The sequence below is a fragment of the Leopardus geoffroyi genome, chromosome B3, assembly GCF_018350155.1.
Source record: "Leopardus geoffroyi isolate Oge1 chromosome B3, O.geoffroyi_Oge1_pat1.0, whole genome shotgun sequence".
Classification (NCBI taxonomy): domain Eukaryota; kingdom Metazoa; phylum Chordata; class Mammalia; order Carnivora; family Felidae; genus Leopardus; species Leopardus geoffroyi.
In genome coordinates this window covers 49,019,432-49,036,194 of record NC_059337.1, presented here as the reverse complement: position 1 = coordinate 49,036,194, position 16,763 = coordinate 49,019,432, and the positions used below count along the sequence as shown (strand labels likewise).

At 36.0% G+C, this 16,763-nt stretch overlaps 1 protein-coding gene across 2 annotated transcripts in view; it reads right to left on the bottom strand.

The window, feature by feature from the left end:
* PRTG (protogenin) overlaps positions 1 to 16,763 on the bottom strand; it is a 128,907-nt gene that overhangs the window by 60,366 nt on the left and 51,778 nt on the right. For both annotated transcript variants that reach the window (XM_045449661.1, XM_045449662.1), the window contains exons 3-8: positions 7,109 to 7,253; positions 5,977 to 6,110; positions 3,821 to 3,958; positions 3,409 to 3,567; positions 2,657 to 2,816; positions 1,604 to 1,851 (exon numbers count right to left, since the gene is read on the bottom strand). In XM_045449661.1, coding sequence (XP_045305617.1) covers positions 1,604 to 1,851; positions 2,657 to 2,816; positions 3,409 to 3,567; positions 3,821 to 3,958; positions 5,977 to 6,110; positions 7,109 to 7,253 — 984 coding nt within the window. The remainder of the gene's footprint in view (positions 1 to 1,603; positions 1,852 to 2,656; positions 2,817 to 3,408; positions 3,568 to 3,820; positions 3,959 to 5,976; positions 6,111 to 7,108; positions 7,254 to 16,763) is intronic.

Below are 16,763 nucleotides of genomic sequence, written 5' to 3'. Positions count from 1 at the left end.
TCCTGCAAAAGATCTCATTTTGGCCCTAGAGATTCTATTAAATTTGACTGACACAAGTTGTTCTTTTTATTTATACTGAAAGCAAAAGATCTAGGAGGCACAGAATGTGCTTCAAAACACTTTGTTCCACAATGAACTTTTTTTTTCCCAAAGAGGAAAAAATTCTCAGCGATTCTTAATAAAATATGCATGGCAAGGTATAGAAAAGAATTTGTCTTTGTGGGATTAAATTCCTACAGAGCCAATCTGTAAAGTGGAACAAGAGCGCTGGCAGCTTTGTGAACCGTTCACAGTAAATGCATGTCAACTTCATCAAAACTCTCTAAGGACGAAGGCCCTTCTCCCCACACTGGATTTATAAACAAAACAGAAGGCAAATTCCACTATTAAGTTTTCCCACATTTCTGAATTAACTTGATAGCATTTTAATTAGACAAGATTACAGCCATTTCACAACAGACAGGCTAATGGCTCGTTAATTAGGAACTGCATAGTACGATTTCTGACCTACCAAACAAGGTCCTTGAGTTCGAATTAAAAAGCCTTGTTCTGTCTCTGAATAGACCACTGAGCCGCATGTGGAGGCTCTAATGAAACAACTATAATAGCGAACAAGAGTGGTCTCCACCAAAACCAGCATTCCTTTCACCTTCCTAAATCACTAAGAAGGGAATTAACATACTCCAACATGCTCAGTTAGACTTTCATTCTTCTGGCTACCACAAACCCTGATTTAAATTCAAAATATTCCTTTTCAAAATACTACTTCAAAGTACAAAAAACAAACAACAACAAACCACTTGTTTCTATGGATAATTTTATCATATCATTTTTGGGTGTTGGAATTTGTTTTTAATGTCTATTGCATAAAAGCTAGACTATACGTACAACAAATATTTATGGTTTCTATGAGAAATCAGTAGAGAAATCTCCAGGATTTGTAAGTAGCTTTTCCTTTCCCTTTTTTTGCCAAAGAAAAGAGTAGGATAAAACAGATTCAAAAAAAAAAAAAAAAAAAAAAAAAAGTTAATAGTTCTGACTAAATATTTTGAGACAGATTTGATTGCTACTTTTATGTAATATAGGACATATCAATAAACAGTGTCCTGTTCAGAGTTTTCTACGTGACTCCAGAAAAATTTCAAAACATATAAAATCAACTTATGGGGATTTGAAAATGTTTATTTGCCCCCTTAAAAATAACATGCTATAGTGACCATAATTCACCATATTATTTTATGAAGCAATTACACCATTGTTCCTATGTAACTGCATACTTGAACTGGTGTATTAAGTGTTAAAGAATTTATATCTTGGCTGGAATGAAATTAATTAGTCCACTGCTCTGTAATGTTTAGCAGGCAGAGCTGGTACTTATTTCTAGACATAAAAACCTTAAACTATACTTACATACACAAAGTATACAATAACAAAAAAAATTAGCAAAAATTGATATGCAGGTGATAGAGTGATTATTTAATAAAAGAGATAAATGCCATAGAACTTCAAAAGTATTTTCTGAATTATGTAAGATGTCATTCACACTGAAAACAAATTACTGATGCCCAGTTCCACTTGAAAATAAACTCCTCACATTGCTTACCTTCTGCTTTCATATAGTGCACAGAATAAGCGATGACTTTGTCTGAATTATAAAGTGGCCTCTCCCAAGCTAAAAGGATGGCTGAACTTGACATGGTTTCAGCATGCACATTGTAGGGAGCACTGGGTCTGTCTTCTGACATTACTACGGTCAGTCTGGCTCTAGATAAAATAGATCCTTGGCTGTTTTCAGCCATGCACTGATAAATGGCATCATCTTCAGGAATAATCTGGTTAATTACCAATTTACTGAGGAAAGGAAAAAATATTTTTATGAAAAATTCTAAGAATGATGTAAAACTAAAGTTAAACCGTTGCTAAGTTCACTCTCATTTTAAATGACAGAAGTTACTAAGAACAAAAAACTGAGTCTGTAATCAACCCTACCAAAAACACCTACGAGTTGCTTAAAATCACTCTCATTTTCTGAGTCTACCTAAATAAGTAATAGTGATATCCAAACCCCATTTGTTTTAGGTGACAGACTAATCTCTTTTAAAATTTGGTTTTTATTAAGGAAGTATATTATTCTGTAATAGCATCTAATTTATGTAATATTGCAATGTTACATAAAATTGAAATCAACCAGAATTTTAAAGTTTTGTTAAATATATCACAATGTTATTAGAAGATTCATATTTACACTAATAAAAAAATGAGTTCTTAAAATCATTAAGTTTGAACTGTGGAAAAACTCCTGGAGATTCAGTTATTTCCTTCTAATTTTCTCATTTTTGGGGAGAAGGAAAAGAGACCCCCAAAGGGTTAATATACTTGCTATTAACTTATTAGCTAGTGGCTTACCAAGACTAGAACCCAGGTCTGAGCGACTGTCCAACACTTATTTCATTATAATCTACCACTTCCATAATCCACATATAAAGTACAAAAGGATATATGGCATGCTGATGTTATCATCTTAATTTCTTATTTATTTTATTTTTAGTTTAAAATACCAAGGTAATTTAAATATTTGATATTATAATCATTTCACATAAAAAATACTAAAGCCATTATATCTTAACTAAAATAGTAGCAAAGTGACATAGCTTACCTGTTGTACATTTTAATTCTACCATTTGAATGTATCTTCCTCCCATTTTTCAACCATGACATTTTGGGTGAGGGGATTCCTTCTGCTTGACATACAAATCGAGCAGTGCCAGCTCGAGGCCTTGTTAAACTTTCTGGCCATTCAACAAATGAAGGAGGAGCTATTTTTAAAGAAAAAAGAAAAGAAAAAAAATTCTGTGTTCCAATGATACCAAGGGTTAAGGAAGAGTACAGCAAATAGCCCAAATCCCATCCCTGAAACTATTTGACATTTGCAGCTTATCTACACTCTACATACATCTATCCAGATGCCTTCTCTCAGCAGTGCTCATGTAGATGTACACTTTCTCCCTATTGAGACCCTCTGCGTAAACACACTAAAAATATGTATACTATAATCCTTCTTAACTAAGCCCAAATATATAGTCACTTGCAAATGCATACAATCAACAGATTAAAATTTTAGGCTGGTGAATGGATATGTGGGTAGGTAAGAAAGAGATAAAAGGGAAGCTTAAACACGAAGGAACATAATGGTATGCAAGCAAACAGGATGATGACTTCAGAATGATAGCTAACATTTTAACATAGGGCTATGTCTCCTAAAATTCATTATTGGATTACAATAGTTCATATAAACCTTCATATCAATGCTACAAAATTCAAGAAAGGAAGAAGTAAGCTATCAATGAGATAGAACAACAACTTCTAAAATACAAGATTCTCCTGATTGCAGAATGAAAAAAGACATACCTAATACAGTTAAAGTTGCCATAGCAACAGTAAAGTTGCGTGTGCCTGGGGTTGTGGCCCGACAAACGTACACTCCAGCATGTTGCAGTCTGACATCAGATATCATGAGATTACCATTTCCAAGTACCCGAGTGTTAAAGACATCAATGGACTTATGATCTATTTCCAAGACAATATTTTAGTTAAACCAATGTAACATATGATCTAAAATTACATCAAAAGATCACCATCTAACCATATCATAAAAAGTATAAAATGTGCTATACAAAAACCTTTTCTCTACACACTGAAATGCCAAAAAGATAAAAGTCACTTAAATGCTAAACATGTGTTTGGTATATAAAATAAACATTTTATCAGTTTCATTAGCATGAACAAAGTTTAAAGTCTTTTTTTCCTTGAGAAAACTTACCAAGGCGGCTCCAAGAAATGATTGGTTTAGGATTTCCCGTGGCCACACATTCCAAAACAACAGTCTGATGAAGAGACGTTGTTATGTTCTGTGGGCCTGCTATAATGGTTGGTGTGTAGAAGGAATTAGACTCTTCAACTTTGTGGAGGAAAAGGCACAATATAAAAGTAAATTATAAATAAGATATAACAAGTGAAACAAGTTAAAATATCTATTCTGAAGTTATTCACTTTTTAAAAAATAAATTGATTGAGATATCACTCACTTAACAAATAATACACCACTTTAACTGATTCAATGATTTTTAGTATTTTCGGAGTTGGGAACTATTACCACAGTCAATTTTAGAACATTTCCATCACCCCAAAAAGAAACACCATACCCATTAGCAATCTCCTCTCCCCACAGCCTAGCAACCACTAATCTTTCTGTCTCTTTGGATTTGCCTATTCCAGACATTTCATAACAAAGGAACCATATATTATATGGTCTTTTTGTGACTGGTTTCTTTTTACTTAGCAAAATGTTTTCAAGATTCATCCATGTTGCAACATGTACTAGTATTTCATTTCTTTTTATTGAGTAATAATAATAGAGTAAGATTTAATCATATAGATACATCACATTTTATTTATCCATCCTTCAGCTGATAGACATTTAGGTTGTTTCCAGATCATTCACTTTTAATTCAGGTCCAAACATTCATTTAATCCTTTCACTAATCTTGTTAAGAATTTATGTGACAGTGGGGAGAAGTATGAGAGTGCTTTTGTCTTTAATCTTTCATACCAGGTAGCTAACAGATACTATGTGATATTAAAACATAGCATTAAAAATATAATTTCAGGGGCGCCTAGGTGGCTCAGTCGGTTAAGCGACCGACTTCGGCTCAGGTCGTGATCTCGCAGTCCGTGAGTTGGAGCCCCGCGTCGGGCTCTGTGCTGACAGCTCAGAGCCTGGAGCCTGTTTCAGATTCTGTGTCTCCCTCTCTCTGACCCTCCCCCATTCATGCGCTGTCTCTCTCTGTCTCAAAAATAAATAAAGGTTAAAAAAACTTAAAAAAAAAAAAAAAATATATATATATATATATATATATATATATATATATATATATATATATATAATTTCAGTTTCTTAATGTTTTCCAAAGAGATCTTTAAAAAAATGTTTTTAATGTTTATTTTTGAGAGAGACAGACTGTGAGTGGGGGAGGGGCAGAGAGAGGGAGACACAGAATCTGAAGCAGGCTCCAGGCTCTGAACTGTCAGCACAGAGCCCAATGCAGGGCTTGAACTCATGAAGAGTGAGATCATGACCTAAGCCAAAGTCAGATGCTTAACCGACTGAGCCACCTAGGTGCCCCTTCCAAAGGAATTTTTCTAACCTTCAAGTATCTTTTAGGAATCTGTGGAAAGTTAACATTCATATGAAGTTCAATAATGTCTTTCATACAGATTTTTTTCCACTATATTCATGTAAACTTAAATTATTTTAAAATAAAAAAACTAGCATCTGTGTATAATTCCATTGTAATAAAATACATTTTTTTTCATATTCATCTCTTCAGCTAGTTTCCCTTCTAACTATGTTCATGTATGGCAAAATATATAAAATTATGTTTATTTAATGTTAACAATGGTTATTTCTGGATACTAGAATTGGGGGGATATTTTTGTGGGATATTTTTAACTTCTATCTTCGTACTTTTTTACATTGTTTAATGTAAACTTTTTAATTTGTACTCTTATAGACAATACTCTTTATAATGTGCATGTATTATTTTTACAAATGCAAATTATAATTTTTCTTAAATCAACAAAAAAAAGCCAAACTGGAAACAAATATATCTTTATTGACAATGGACAATTTTGGTGGAAATGGATAATTGTTTTTATCTTTTTTGCATTTTACATTTTAAAAACAAAAGTGAAATATTTACAGAACAAATATTCATTCTTTCTTAAAGATGTTGATATAACATAAAACAAGCATTACTGTGAAAGAAGAGGTGCTTAATAGGGGTAAAAATGACAATTTCCAACTAAACTACAATAACCTAAATGAAATTAAAGTACTACTTTATGGCATACTATTACAGCCAGAGAAGGAAGATTAATAGCTGGGTCAATAAATCTGAAATAACTTCTGTGCTGTACCTGGAATCACTGTTAGAGAGGCCTCCATACTTTTACGTCTATGGGCCACAGTAGCAGCAATACAACGATAATTTCCAGCATCCCTCTGGCCAACATCATAGATCTGCAACACTCCTGTTGGTAGGGCTGTTATCCTGTTATGAGAAGAAAGATGATTAAATTCTTTGTAGAATTCATCTCTTAACATGTATTCTATGATTAAGATTTAATATATTCAACCTTTTTAAAGTACCAGATGCAATAGTTTCAAGACCCTTAAAAATATTAGCTTGATTCTATTGTTTTCATTTGGGTCACTACAGTTCTCTAAAAGCATAAATAATTATGCGGTATGTGGTCTGTGAAATCTATCAGTCTAATTTTACACAGAGTTATATTTGACATTATAGCTTATATAACTGATGGTCTAACGCTTAGTACAATTTTTTCAAATCTTGATTTCTTGCCTATAAATATACATGCATTCTCCAAGGTACACCTGAATGTAAATTTAAGAAAAAACTGTCTTGAATAACTTCTTTCAACTCAATACCCTACCATTTTAGCAAGCGATCTTTATCTACTTTGGAATACTGCTACTCATTAGGACAGGAATCAAACTTTTTGAAGTTGCTACTAAGTTCTTGATCCTTAAACCTCAACTACCTTCAGAGCACAAGTACGTGTGCACATGCATATGTGTGTGTGTGTGTGTGTGTGTGTGTGTGTGTGTGTGTGTGTGTGTGTAGTGGAGACAGGGAAGTGGAAGGTGGAGACAGAAGTGGGCAGCTATCAGGGCATACATAGGAGACCCCTACAGTAGTATTGCTATTGGCAGCAGTGAAGATCTAATTTAGTTTCCTAAAACCTTGAGCTATAAACCAGTGGTCTTTTGGTTGGAAAAGATGTTTGAGGAAAGCAACAAAGCAGTAAGACAGGTTATGTGAATTATGACCTAAACCAAAAAACAGAACTTATTTTCCATGTGTCAGAGACTGATGATCTAATTCTTTGCCTCAGTCTGAAATGTATTTAAGAAGTTGGTAATTGCTACTGTAATTGAAAATAAGCTCCTTAATGGTCTTTCCCCATACAAGTCTCATGACATCTTCATTACTCCTGTATCATCTCCAAAGACAAAAGCTGAATTTACCTATCCAAAGTTACAGGTAGGGTTGTCCGATTGAATTCCCATGTTATGACTGCAGGAGGGTTTGAAGAAATCTTGCATGCAAATCTAGCAACTCCACCTTCATGGACCTCAGTAGAAACTGGCTGAACTTCAAATGCAGAAATAGCTATAAGACAAAGTTTGACAAATTTAGAGTAAGTACATTCACTATTATACTGTACAGTACTTGGAAATAACATCATGCTAGATATTATGTATCAGACTTGAACTCTTGCCCAGACATAAGACCAACACAACTAGCTCAAAGAAAATTTAGGGAATAATTTTGGAAAAAACACTGGCAGTTGCCTAGCTCAGGGAATCTGGTCTTTCCAGGATGAGATTCTCAAGAAACTTGCAACCTATCTGGAGAAAAAATATAACCACAGCAAAAACAAACACTTAATAATGATATGTAATCACATACCAAACTGTGTGGTACAAACTTGCAATACTACTGTATTTCAGAGAAGAGGGAAATCAAAAAAGACAGACCAGACAGGCAAAAACTATTTGTAGGGATTTGTTTTAGATTAAAGACTCATTTAGATTTGAAGACTCATTTCAGATTGGAGGGGGGAAAATAAAGACATTCCAGGTAAAAGGAAGAACATGAAAGCAAGCACAGAAGTAAGAAATGTGTAGCCTGTGTTCACAGGATTGTAAGGAAACAGCCAGGACTAACTACTGTAGAATATTTCAGATTAAGTGTTCATGGAAAAGTAGAAGGTGACTACAGATAAAGAAGATTTATACCATGGCACAAATGAAGACATCACTGAAAATTTTTGAGCAAAGGACAGTAGTAATCCTGATAATAGCAGAGTTTGAGGAAAATCAATCAGGCACTGCTACACAGGATAGAGTGAAAAAAGGAGAGCCTCAAGTCAAAACACCAACAGGCTGCTTAAATAGGAAGGACAGAATTGGGTGTGGCTGTAAGAATGGTGAGGCTCTACAGATATCTTAATGGAAACAAAACTTGGTTCTCATTGGACACAGACAGGTCACTGTGTGTTTGGAGTCAAATGAGGTTGGTATCGATGGAGCTGAATGAGAAAGGAGAGAAATAAAGCAAATGGTATGTGTGCTTGATGAATAAAAGGTAGAGAGACTCAAGAGGCTATTTTTAGCCTCATATCTCTTCCCAAGTGGAGATAAATCTCTAAGTGTTGATATTTCTAGAGATAATTCTTTGTCATTCTAAGCAAGCCTCCAGAAGCTGGTCATCTGTCTCCATGGTTTTATACTTTGACAGAGTCCAGACTCCAGGTAACAGTGTGGTTTTCCTTCCCTTTACTATATTCTAGGGCATAAATAAAGGGAGGGCCTCAATGATGGTCTTACTCCCCCTCCACAGACTCCAGTTCAAAAAAATAGATAAGCCTTTATAGTTTATCAACAAAGTGAGAAGTTATGAAGAAAAGCAGAGGGAATAAGGTCTACATGACTTATCCTTCATTAGACTGGAAAGGGTAAAAAGTGATGGAAGACTACAAATTCTGCATCAATCTGTAAACAGATCACAACACTTGAGAGGTAAAACAGGAAGCCAGTGAATAATGGTGAAAATATTCTTAGGAACATCTACTTCCAAAAAGCAGAGTGGGGGTAGAGTAATACTTTATGTGTGTATATAACAAAAAATTTCTGCTTCCTCAAGAATGATTCTGAAACTGCTATTTTCAGTGGATAACCGAAAAAGTCAAAACTATTTTCATGACCACCATCATCTGTCTCTTGTACTCTTATTTCTAGAGTATACAGTGTTTTCCAGAAACTGCATGTAATATCAAGGGATGATATTGCAACAGACTCAGTGCAGAAGGAGATCTGTGTGAGAATCCAGCTGTCTACTATCAAATTAATTAAAGAGATTTGCACAAATGCAAAACAATGCTACCCCCTCAACATTTGCTGCTTTGGAAAACAGTTATGTTTCATTAAATGTGAGACGTTAGTATGTAATAGATCAGTGCTTTCATTTTTAAATTAATGAAATTTCTTAAATTTCACAGTTTTAATATCTAATAAGACGTCTCAATAGATATAACCTACATAAATAAATGCTCTTTGGGGTCTTCAATGAGTTTTAAGAGCATAAAGAGACTAAAATTTTTGAGAACCACTATCAAGAACATCAAACTCTAAATATCAATATAGTTTTTCTTTTTACTCGCCTCTATAATCACTTTCTAGGATGTTAATCTACTTACAAACATTTTCTGTATCAGACCTATGGTCCACCTACTGAACAATCAGGAAATAGATATTTATCTTCAAAGTTATCAGGTTTGCAATAGAATAGCCCAATTTCTCGGTAACAATGTAAGCTTATCTTTCTATAAGTAACTAAACTTTTGTTGAATACATTCAGAGCGGGAATTAGGACCTAAGTTTCCATAAATTTAATGCCTGATTTATGAAGCATTAATTTCTCTTACTGATCCCATATTTACCTTTTTCATGTATGAAGGGGTGAGTTTTAATTCTGGTTGTAATTCATAATCCAGAGTATATTCAATTTACATACTTCAAAGTGGGAAATTTATCTTAATTTCCAGTCTTTACCACTCTACACTGAAATATCTAATACAGCTTAACTTTTCTTCATAAAGTAGTTGTTCCTTCAGCCCTATTTGACTTCTTCTATTACTCCAAAAAAAAAAATCAAGTACCTGATTCAGTATGTTTTATCTCATCTCTCTATCTGATTTCTCTCCATCCCTAAAAGTCCTCTCTTTGATCCAGGACCCTATCATCTCCTGCCTGGAAGTACTGTAGGCACCTCTTGTACCAGCAGAGTTACCTCCAGAATGATAGTCAAAAAATACAAATTTGATTTGTGTGGCTAATGAATTAATTAGTCCCTGCAAAATTTCTTACAAAAAATTTTTTTTAATGTTTATTCATTTTTTGATAGACAGAGCATGAGTGGGGGAGGGGCAGAGAGAGAAGGAGACACAGAATCCGAAGCAGGCTCCAGGCTCTGAACTGACAGCACAGAGCCCGACGTGGGGCTCGAACTCACAGACCATGAGATCATGACCTGAACTGAAGTCGGATGCCTAACCAGGCATCCAGGCATCCTAATCCCTGCAAAATTTCTTGCCTCAATCACTTACAGTTTTGTTCCATGAGTACTGAACTACTAATTCTCTGAATATACCATGATATTTCACACCTCTAAGCCCTCTACAAGCATATCCTTCTCTCTGAAATATCCGAGGTCCCTCTGTCCACCTGATGAAATCCTAACATCATTTATAGCTTAGTTCACTTGTCCCATCCTTTGGGGAGTTGCTACAATCATTTTCTCTGCAACTTCTGTACACCGCAGACCTCTGCTGTTATTTTTATCCCACAGTAATATAGCCACTTGTTCACAATTTTTCTCCCCTTCTACACTAGGAACTCATCAAGGGCTAGCAATGGGTCATATTCTTTGAAAGATCCCTTAAGGCAGTGAATGGCAGACTCAGCATTAAAATAATACTTGTTCAACTAAACTTATACATATTTTTTCTCCAATTATATTAGGTCTTTAAACACAGTAACCAGAAATGTAAGAAGTTTCCAAATTATACTTTTTATAATTTTTTTATTTGCTATAATTCCAAATGGTGTCCAATATTTTAGTGGCATTATCTTTAGAGACAACAGTCTGATCCTCCTCTATTAAAAGATTTCTATGAAGATCAAATAAGCCAATAAGTGAAGGCTCTTAAGACTTTTTATAAATGCTATGATTATTGAGTTTAATAAAGATAATCATTCTTTTGCCTTGAGTATTTCCCTCCAACCACTTAAGCACTTGAGTGTTGTTTTCTACCCTAGATCTCAACTAATCAGTCAAACAATACAATCCCTCTGAATCTTTTTTTTTTTTTTTTTTTTTTTGAGTAGCTCCCTGCTTTTTAACCCAGATGCATTAGTCTCTGAAACCCTTAAGATTTTTATGATGAAAATTGAACTAACTTTGCACTATAGGTCAAATATGCTAAAACTCTGGAGTCAGCAAATTCCAAGAGCTAAAAGCTAAATGAATGCATCATTTGACTCAGTAAGGGTATTTCTTTTGGGGAAAGTGTGGAAGAACAGCTTTATTGAGGTATAATCACAAAGCATGTAATTTACATACCATTCAATTCACTCACTTTAAAGAGTACAATTCAATGGTTTTTAGTACATTCAGAGTCTGCAACCATCCTCATAATCAATTTTAGAATATTTTCATCATCCCAAAGTGGAATCTCATTATCCTTTACTTATCACTCCCTAATCTACCCACTCCCTCCCTCCTCCAGCCCTAGGGAATCACTAATCTACTTTCCTCCACAGCTTTGTTGCATTGACACTGACATACAACATTTTGTACAATGTGATTATTCAATATACATATATACTGGGAAATGATGACCACAAGAAGCTAAGTTAACATATCCATCAAGTAAGGGTATTTTTTTTTTTTTAAGTTTATTCATTTATTCTGAGAAAGACAGAAAGAGAGAGGGCGAGGGGCAGAGAGACAGAGAATCCCAACAGCCTCTGTGCTACCAGTGCAGAGCCCAACTCGGGGGTCCCACTCATGAACCAGGAGATTAAGACCTGAGCTGAAAAATCAAGAGGCAGACACCTAACTGAATGAGCTCACTCTGGTTCTTAGTAAGGCCTCAAGCAAGTATAAAAATTTTTTAAATCCCCCTAGACACCTTTATATTTTAACATTTCTAACTTTCTGGTCCCTTTTGAAAATTCAACGTGCTCGCAAAATGATTTTTCCCAATGAAGACCAAGTCTCATCAGTATCTCTGAGACTAAAGAAAAAGGCATTTGTGATACAAAAATAAATTGCCATTCTTCTGTTTGTAATTCCTCCCTCTGGGCATCAACTCCATTTTCTTCCCTCACCTCTGGGAACCTGATGTATCTGCCTTCTCTCTCTCTCTTTCTCTCTCTCTCTCTCTCCCCTGCATATTCAAATTTTTCTCCTGGATCCTTCCATCAAGCCTATAAAAGTGATTAAGTTTTTCAAAATCTCAAAACACAAAAAACAAAACTCCAGATCTCTCTTTATGGCATGTATCCCTCTGGCAGCTATCCACTCTCTTCCCCAAGGGATCGAAACTTTTCTAAAGAGTAGTTTATTCTCGTTACCTCCCCTTCTTCCTGACTTTATTCCTCAAACATCTAAAATCTGTCTTCTTCTGTATTATTTTACTGAAACAGTGTCTAGGACATTGCACACTTATTTCTTACACACTTACTTTTTTTTCAGTTTATTTTTTTGAGAGAGCACAAGCAGGGGAGGGGCAGAGAGGGAGAATTGCAAGCAGGCTCCGCACTGTCAGCACAGAGCCTGACGCGGGCTCGAACTCACAAAACTATGAGATCACAACCTGATCAAGAGTCAGACACTCAACCTACTGAGCTACCTAGGCGCCCCTCTAACACATTTTCTTATCTCTTTATTTCTCAGATTCCTCCTTCCAGTCTCCTTTTTCAAGGGTGCTCCCTTCTCTGCCCTTCCCTCCAGAGATTCTCTGTCCTTTTTTCTCTCCAGATTCTCCTTGGGTGATGTCACCCACATTCAGTTTTCAGTGACACCCATCTCTTGCTGTGAATTCCCCCAAATACATCTCCATCTTGGATCACCATCCCAGAGCTTCATATTCATGGCTTCAATCGCTACTAGACATCTTTGCTTATAATTTATAAAAGGCACTAATCATCAGGTTCAAAATGAAATCATCATCTTTCCTCCAAGCCTTCATCTCTACCTCAGTCGGTCACACCAGTATCCAGATACTCACCTGAGCTAGACACTACTAACTCCTTGTTCTGCATTTTCATTCACTTTTTCCTACTGATCTTAATTCCTAAACACATGTCAAATCCACTCCTGTGTTCTTCTCCCAATGTCTCTCCCTGGAACCACTATAAAAATCTCTTATCTGGTTTCCTTACTCCCATTTTTCCTCTTCCCTGCTTCAAAAACATCCTCTAGATGTACACAATTGTTTGATGTGGCCACACTGGGCTCACAAGCAGCTTCCATCTATTAATTTGAAAGGCTTCGATAGGTCAGCCCAATACTGCTAAAACCAAAAAAAGAATAATCTCATAAAAAATGTGATTCCAGGGGCGCCTGGGTGGCGCAGTCGGTTAAGCGTCCGACTTCAGCCAGGTCACGATCTCGCGGTCCGTGAGTTCGAGCCCCGCGTCAGGCTCTGGGCTGATGGCTCAGAGCCTGGAGCCTGTTTCCGATTCTGTGTCTCCCTCTCTCTCTGTCCCTCCCCCGTTCATGCTCTGTCTCTCTCTGTCCCAAAAATAAAAATAAACGTTGAAAAAAAAAATGTGATTCCAGTTTTAAATGTTGTCAAAAAGCACTGTGCCTTAGAAACCCCTCCTTCTAAGTCTTTAAACTGCTTAGCCTAATTATTAGAAAAATTGAATGCATATATCCTTGCTACATTAAAAGGAATAAATAGCTTTCTTTATGCCAACTACATATTTTTAATTCTTTTTGGCTGAGCACATTCTCAATAAACAGACTCAATGGCTCTCTTTTGCAAAAAAAAAAAAAAAGTAGTTTGGGGCATCTGGGTAGCTCAGTCGGTTGAGCTCAGGTCATGATCTCAGGGTTCCCTACATCTGGCTTGCTGCTATCAGCACAGAGCCTGCTTTGGATCCTCTGTCCCCCTCTTTTTCTGCCCCTCCCTCTCTCTCTCTCAAAAAAATAAACATTAAAAAGAAAAGTTAGTTTGGCACCAATTACCCCAAACCAACTGTTTACATGGTAAGCAGGCAACAGTATTTAAATAGTCATTCATAAGTAGTTATGCATAAAAAACACTGAATATCTCTATTAGATACACATTATAACTATGACACAAAGTGGTTAATTTCCACAAGTCATATAATATCAATCTCATTATCCTTACAATCACACCATTCATTTAGCTTGTAGTTAACTCATGCTGGTAGGCTTTGAGTCATGCAATTATACATAAAATAATGGGCCATATTAGCTGTCTCCCCAGTCCAGGAAAGGATTTTACTTACACTTATTTTAGAAAAATTTTAGGCTAGTAATCTATTCTAAGTTTTTCATTCATTCAACAAATATTTATTCAGTGTATAGTATATTAATTTTACTTATTTTAGAAAAATTTTGGGCTAGAAATCTCTTATAAATTCATTCATTCATTCAACAAATATTTATTCAGTGTCTAGTATATTCTAGGTGCTGACGATCCAATAATAAACAAAACCAACAGAGGTATGACCCTCAGGGATCTTTATCTAGCGATGCAGTAAGGCATTTAACAAAATTACTATGCAAATATACATCTTCAAATTGTGAGAAATGCCTTCATGGAAAAGTACCAAGAATTATGAAAGCACATAACAGATTATAATAAGGATAAAAATAACAATAGCTTAACATTTTAATGCCAGGTAATGCTTTAAGTACATTATATATTCCAATTTATTTAAACCCCATAACTATTATTACCCCAAATTTTAGTTGAACAAACTGAGGCACAGGGAGATTAAGCAACTTACTCAAGGTTCTGCAGCTATTAAGTAGTGAGACTCAGATCTAAATCCAGGTAACCTCCATAGACCCTTATGTGAATTCTCTCATGAGTACAAGTTTGAAATCCTCAAGATTTTTGTTGAATATAAAAAATATTGGTTCTGGGGGCGCCTGGGTGGTGCAGTCGGTTGAGCGTCCGACTTCAGCCAGGTCACGATCTCGCAGTCCGGGAGTTCGAGCCCCGCGTCGGGCTCTGGGCTGACGGCTCAGAGCCTGGAGCCTGTTTCAGATTCTGTGTCTCCCTCTCTCTGACCCTCCCCCGTTCATGCTCTGTCTCTCTCTGTCTCAAAAATAAATAAACGTTAAAAAAAAAAATTAAAAAAAAAATTAAAAAAAAAAATATTGGTTCTGTATCCAAGCAGTTCTGCTGCTCTGGTATAAGTTAATATGCATGGACTTTCTAGTTGGATAAGAGTATGTGTTAAAATCCTAAATTTCCAAAACAGAGTGACTCCTGTATAGTAGGATTCTGAAGCTATGGCTCTCATCTTGAACAGGAGCTCCTGTTTCTAGGAACTCATTAGGATAAGAGAAACAGGAATGCATGTAAATCGAATCACACTAATTCAGACTAATATTTATTTAGGAATAAAATATATTTTTTAAAAATCTATTTAAAGGGAGCCTGGATGGCTCATTCGGTTGAGCATCTGACTTTGGCTCAGGTCATGATCTCATGGTTCATGAGTTAGAGCCCCACATCGGTGGGGAGGCCCACAGCCCGTTCAGGGTCAGTGCAAAGACTGTTTCAGATCCTCTGTCCCCTTCTCTCTCTGCCCCTTCCCAGCTGGCACTGTGTCTCTCAAAAATAAACATTTAAAAAAATCTATTTAAAAAAGTTTACCTAATGGAAATGTTAGTGATTCCTGTATCATTATTCTCCTACTTCTAAGCTCACATACGTTTGATCATCAGAAAGCCAAGTACCTGGAGACTGCTATTAGAATAGTAGACAGGAGACCAGCTATGGTTCTGAATGATGCAAGAGACTGTGGAATGGAAAGGAGGGCACTCTTATGTGTGATGTACACCAAACAACATGATTTGGCCATAAGGTGTTCAGGGGAAAAAGAGGGAAAGATACAAATGGTTGAGGTTTCTGGCCTATGTACCTGGAAGGCTGGGGTATATAGAATGGTGTCTGCACAGGGAACACAGAAGAGGAGCTCAGACAGACTGGTGAATCACCATTATAGACTCTCATTTCCTCAAAATGAGAAAAAACCGGACATATTAAGGAAGTCTAGGAAACTATAAAATTAGGCCAGGGATTAATATAAACTCTTAAGTATCTATCCATCCCAATTTCTTTTTAATTTTTTAAATGCTTATTTATTTTTGAGAGACAGAGAGAGATAGAGCACGAACAAGGAAGGGGCAGAGAGAGAAGACGACACAGAATCTGAAACAGGCTCCAGGCTCCGGGCTGTCAGCATAGAGCCTGATGCAGGGCTCAAACTCACGAACTGTGAGATCATGACCTGAGCCGAAATCGGACACTTAACCGACTGAGCCACCCAAGAGACCCTATACAGCCTAATTTTTTAATTAATGGTTCAGATGTCAGGCTGTCATTAATGTTTGAAGAAAAACATCTTTGAGTTTTTAAAACAGCAGCCTATAAAAAAAGCAACATATAAAATGTAAAATTAGCAGAGGAAAGAATTTCTGACTTCTGAAGCTCTGTTGGGATGAGCCTAGGAAGCACAATGTTTACTGCTCTTCCAATTTAACTTATTCTCATTTCTTGATGATAGAAGTTAAGGCATTAGAAAACCAAAGTAGAGGATATGAAGACTAAGGCAGAAGCTTAGCCTTAGCTGGTTTACAGAAAATCAGGAATAAATTCCAGTACATTACAGGGCATAATTTAGGCAGATAGAGGGAGGTAGTACCATAGTACAGCCTTGCAGGTAAGGGTGCCCATATTGAAATCTATAGCTCTGGGTTAAAGTCATAGCCTTGATCTCATGTTCATGTGCTGCGTGCCCTTGAGAAGTTACTCAACCTCAAGCTTCAGTATCCTTCAGTAAG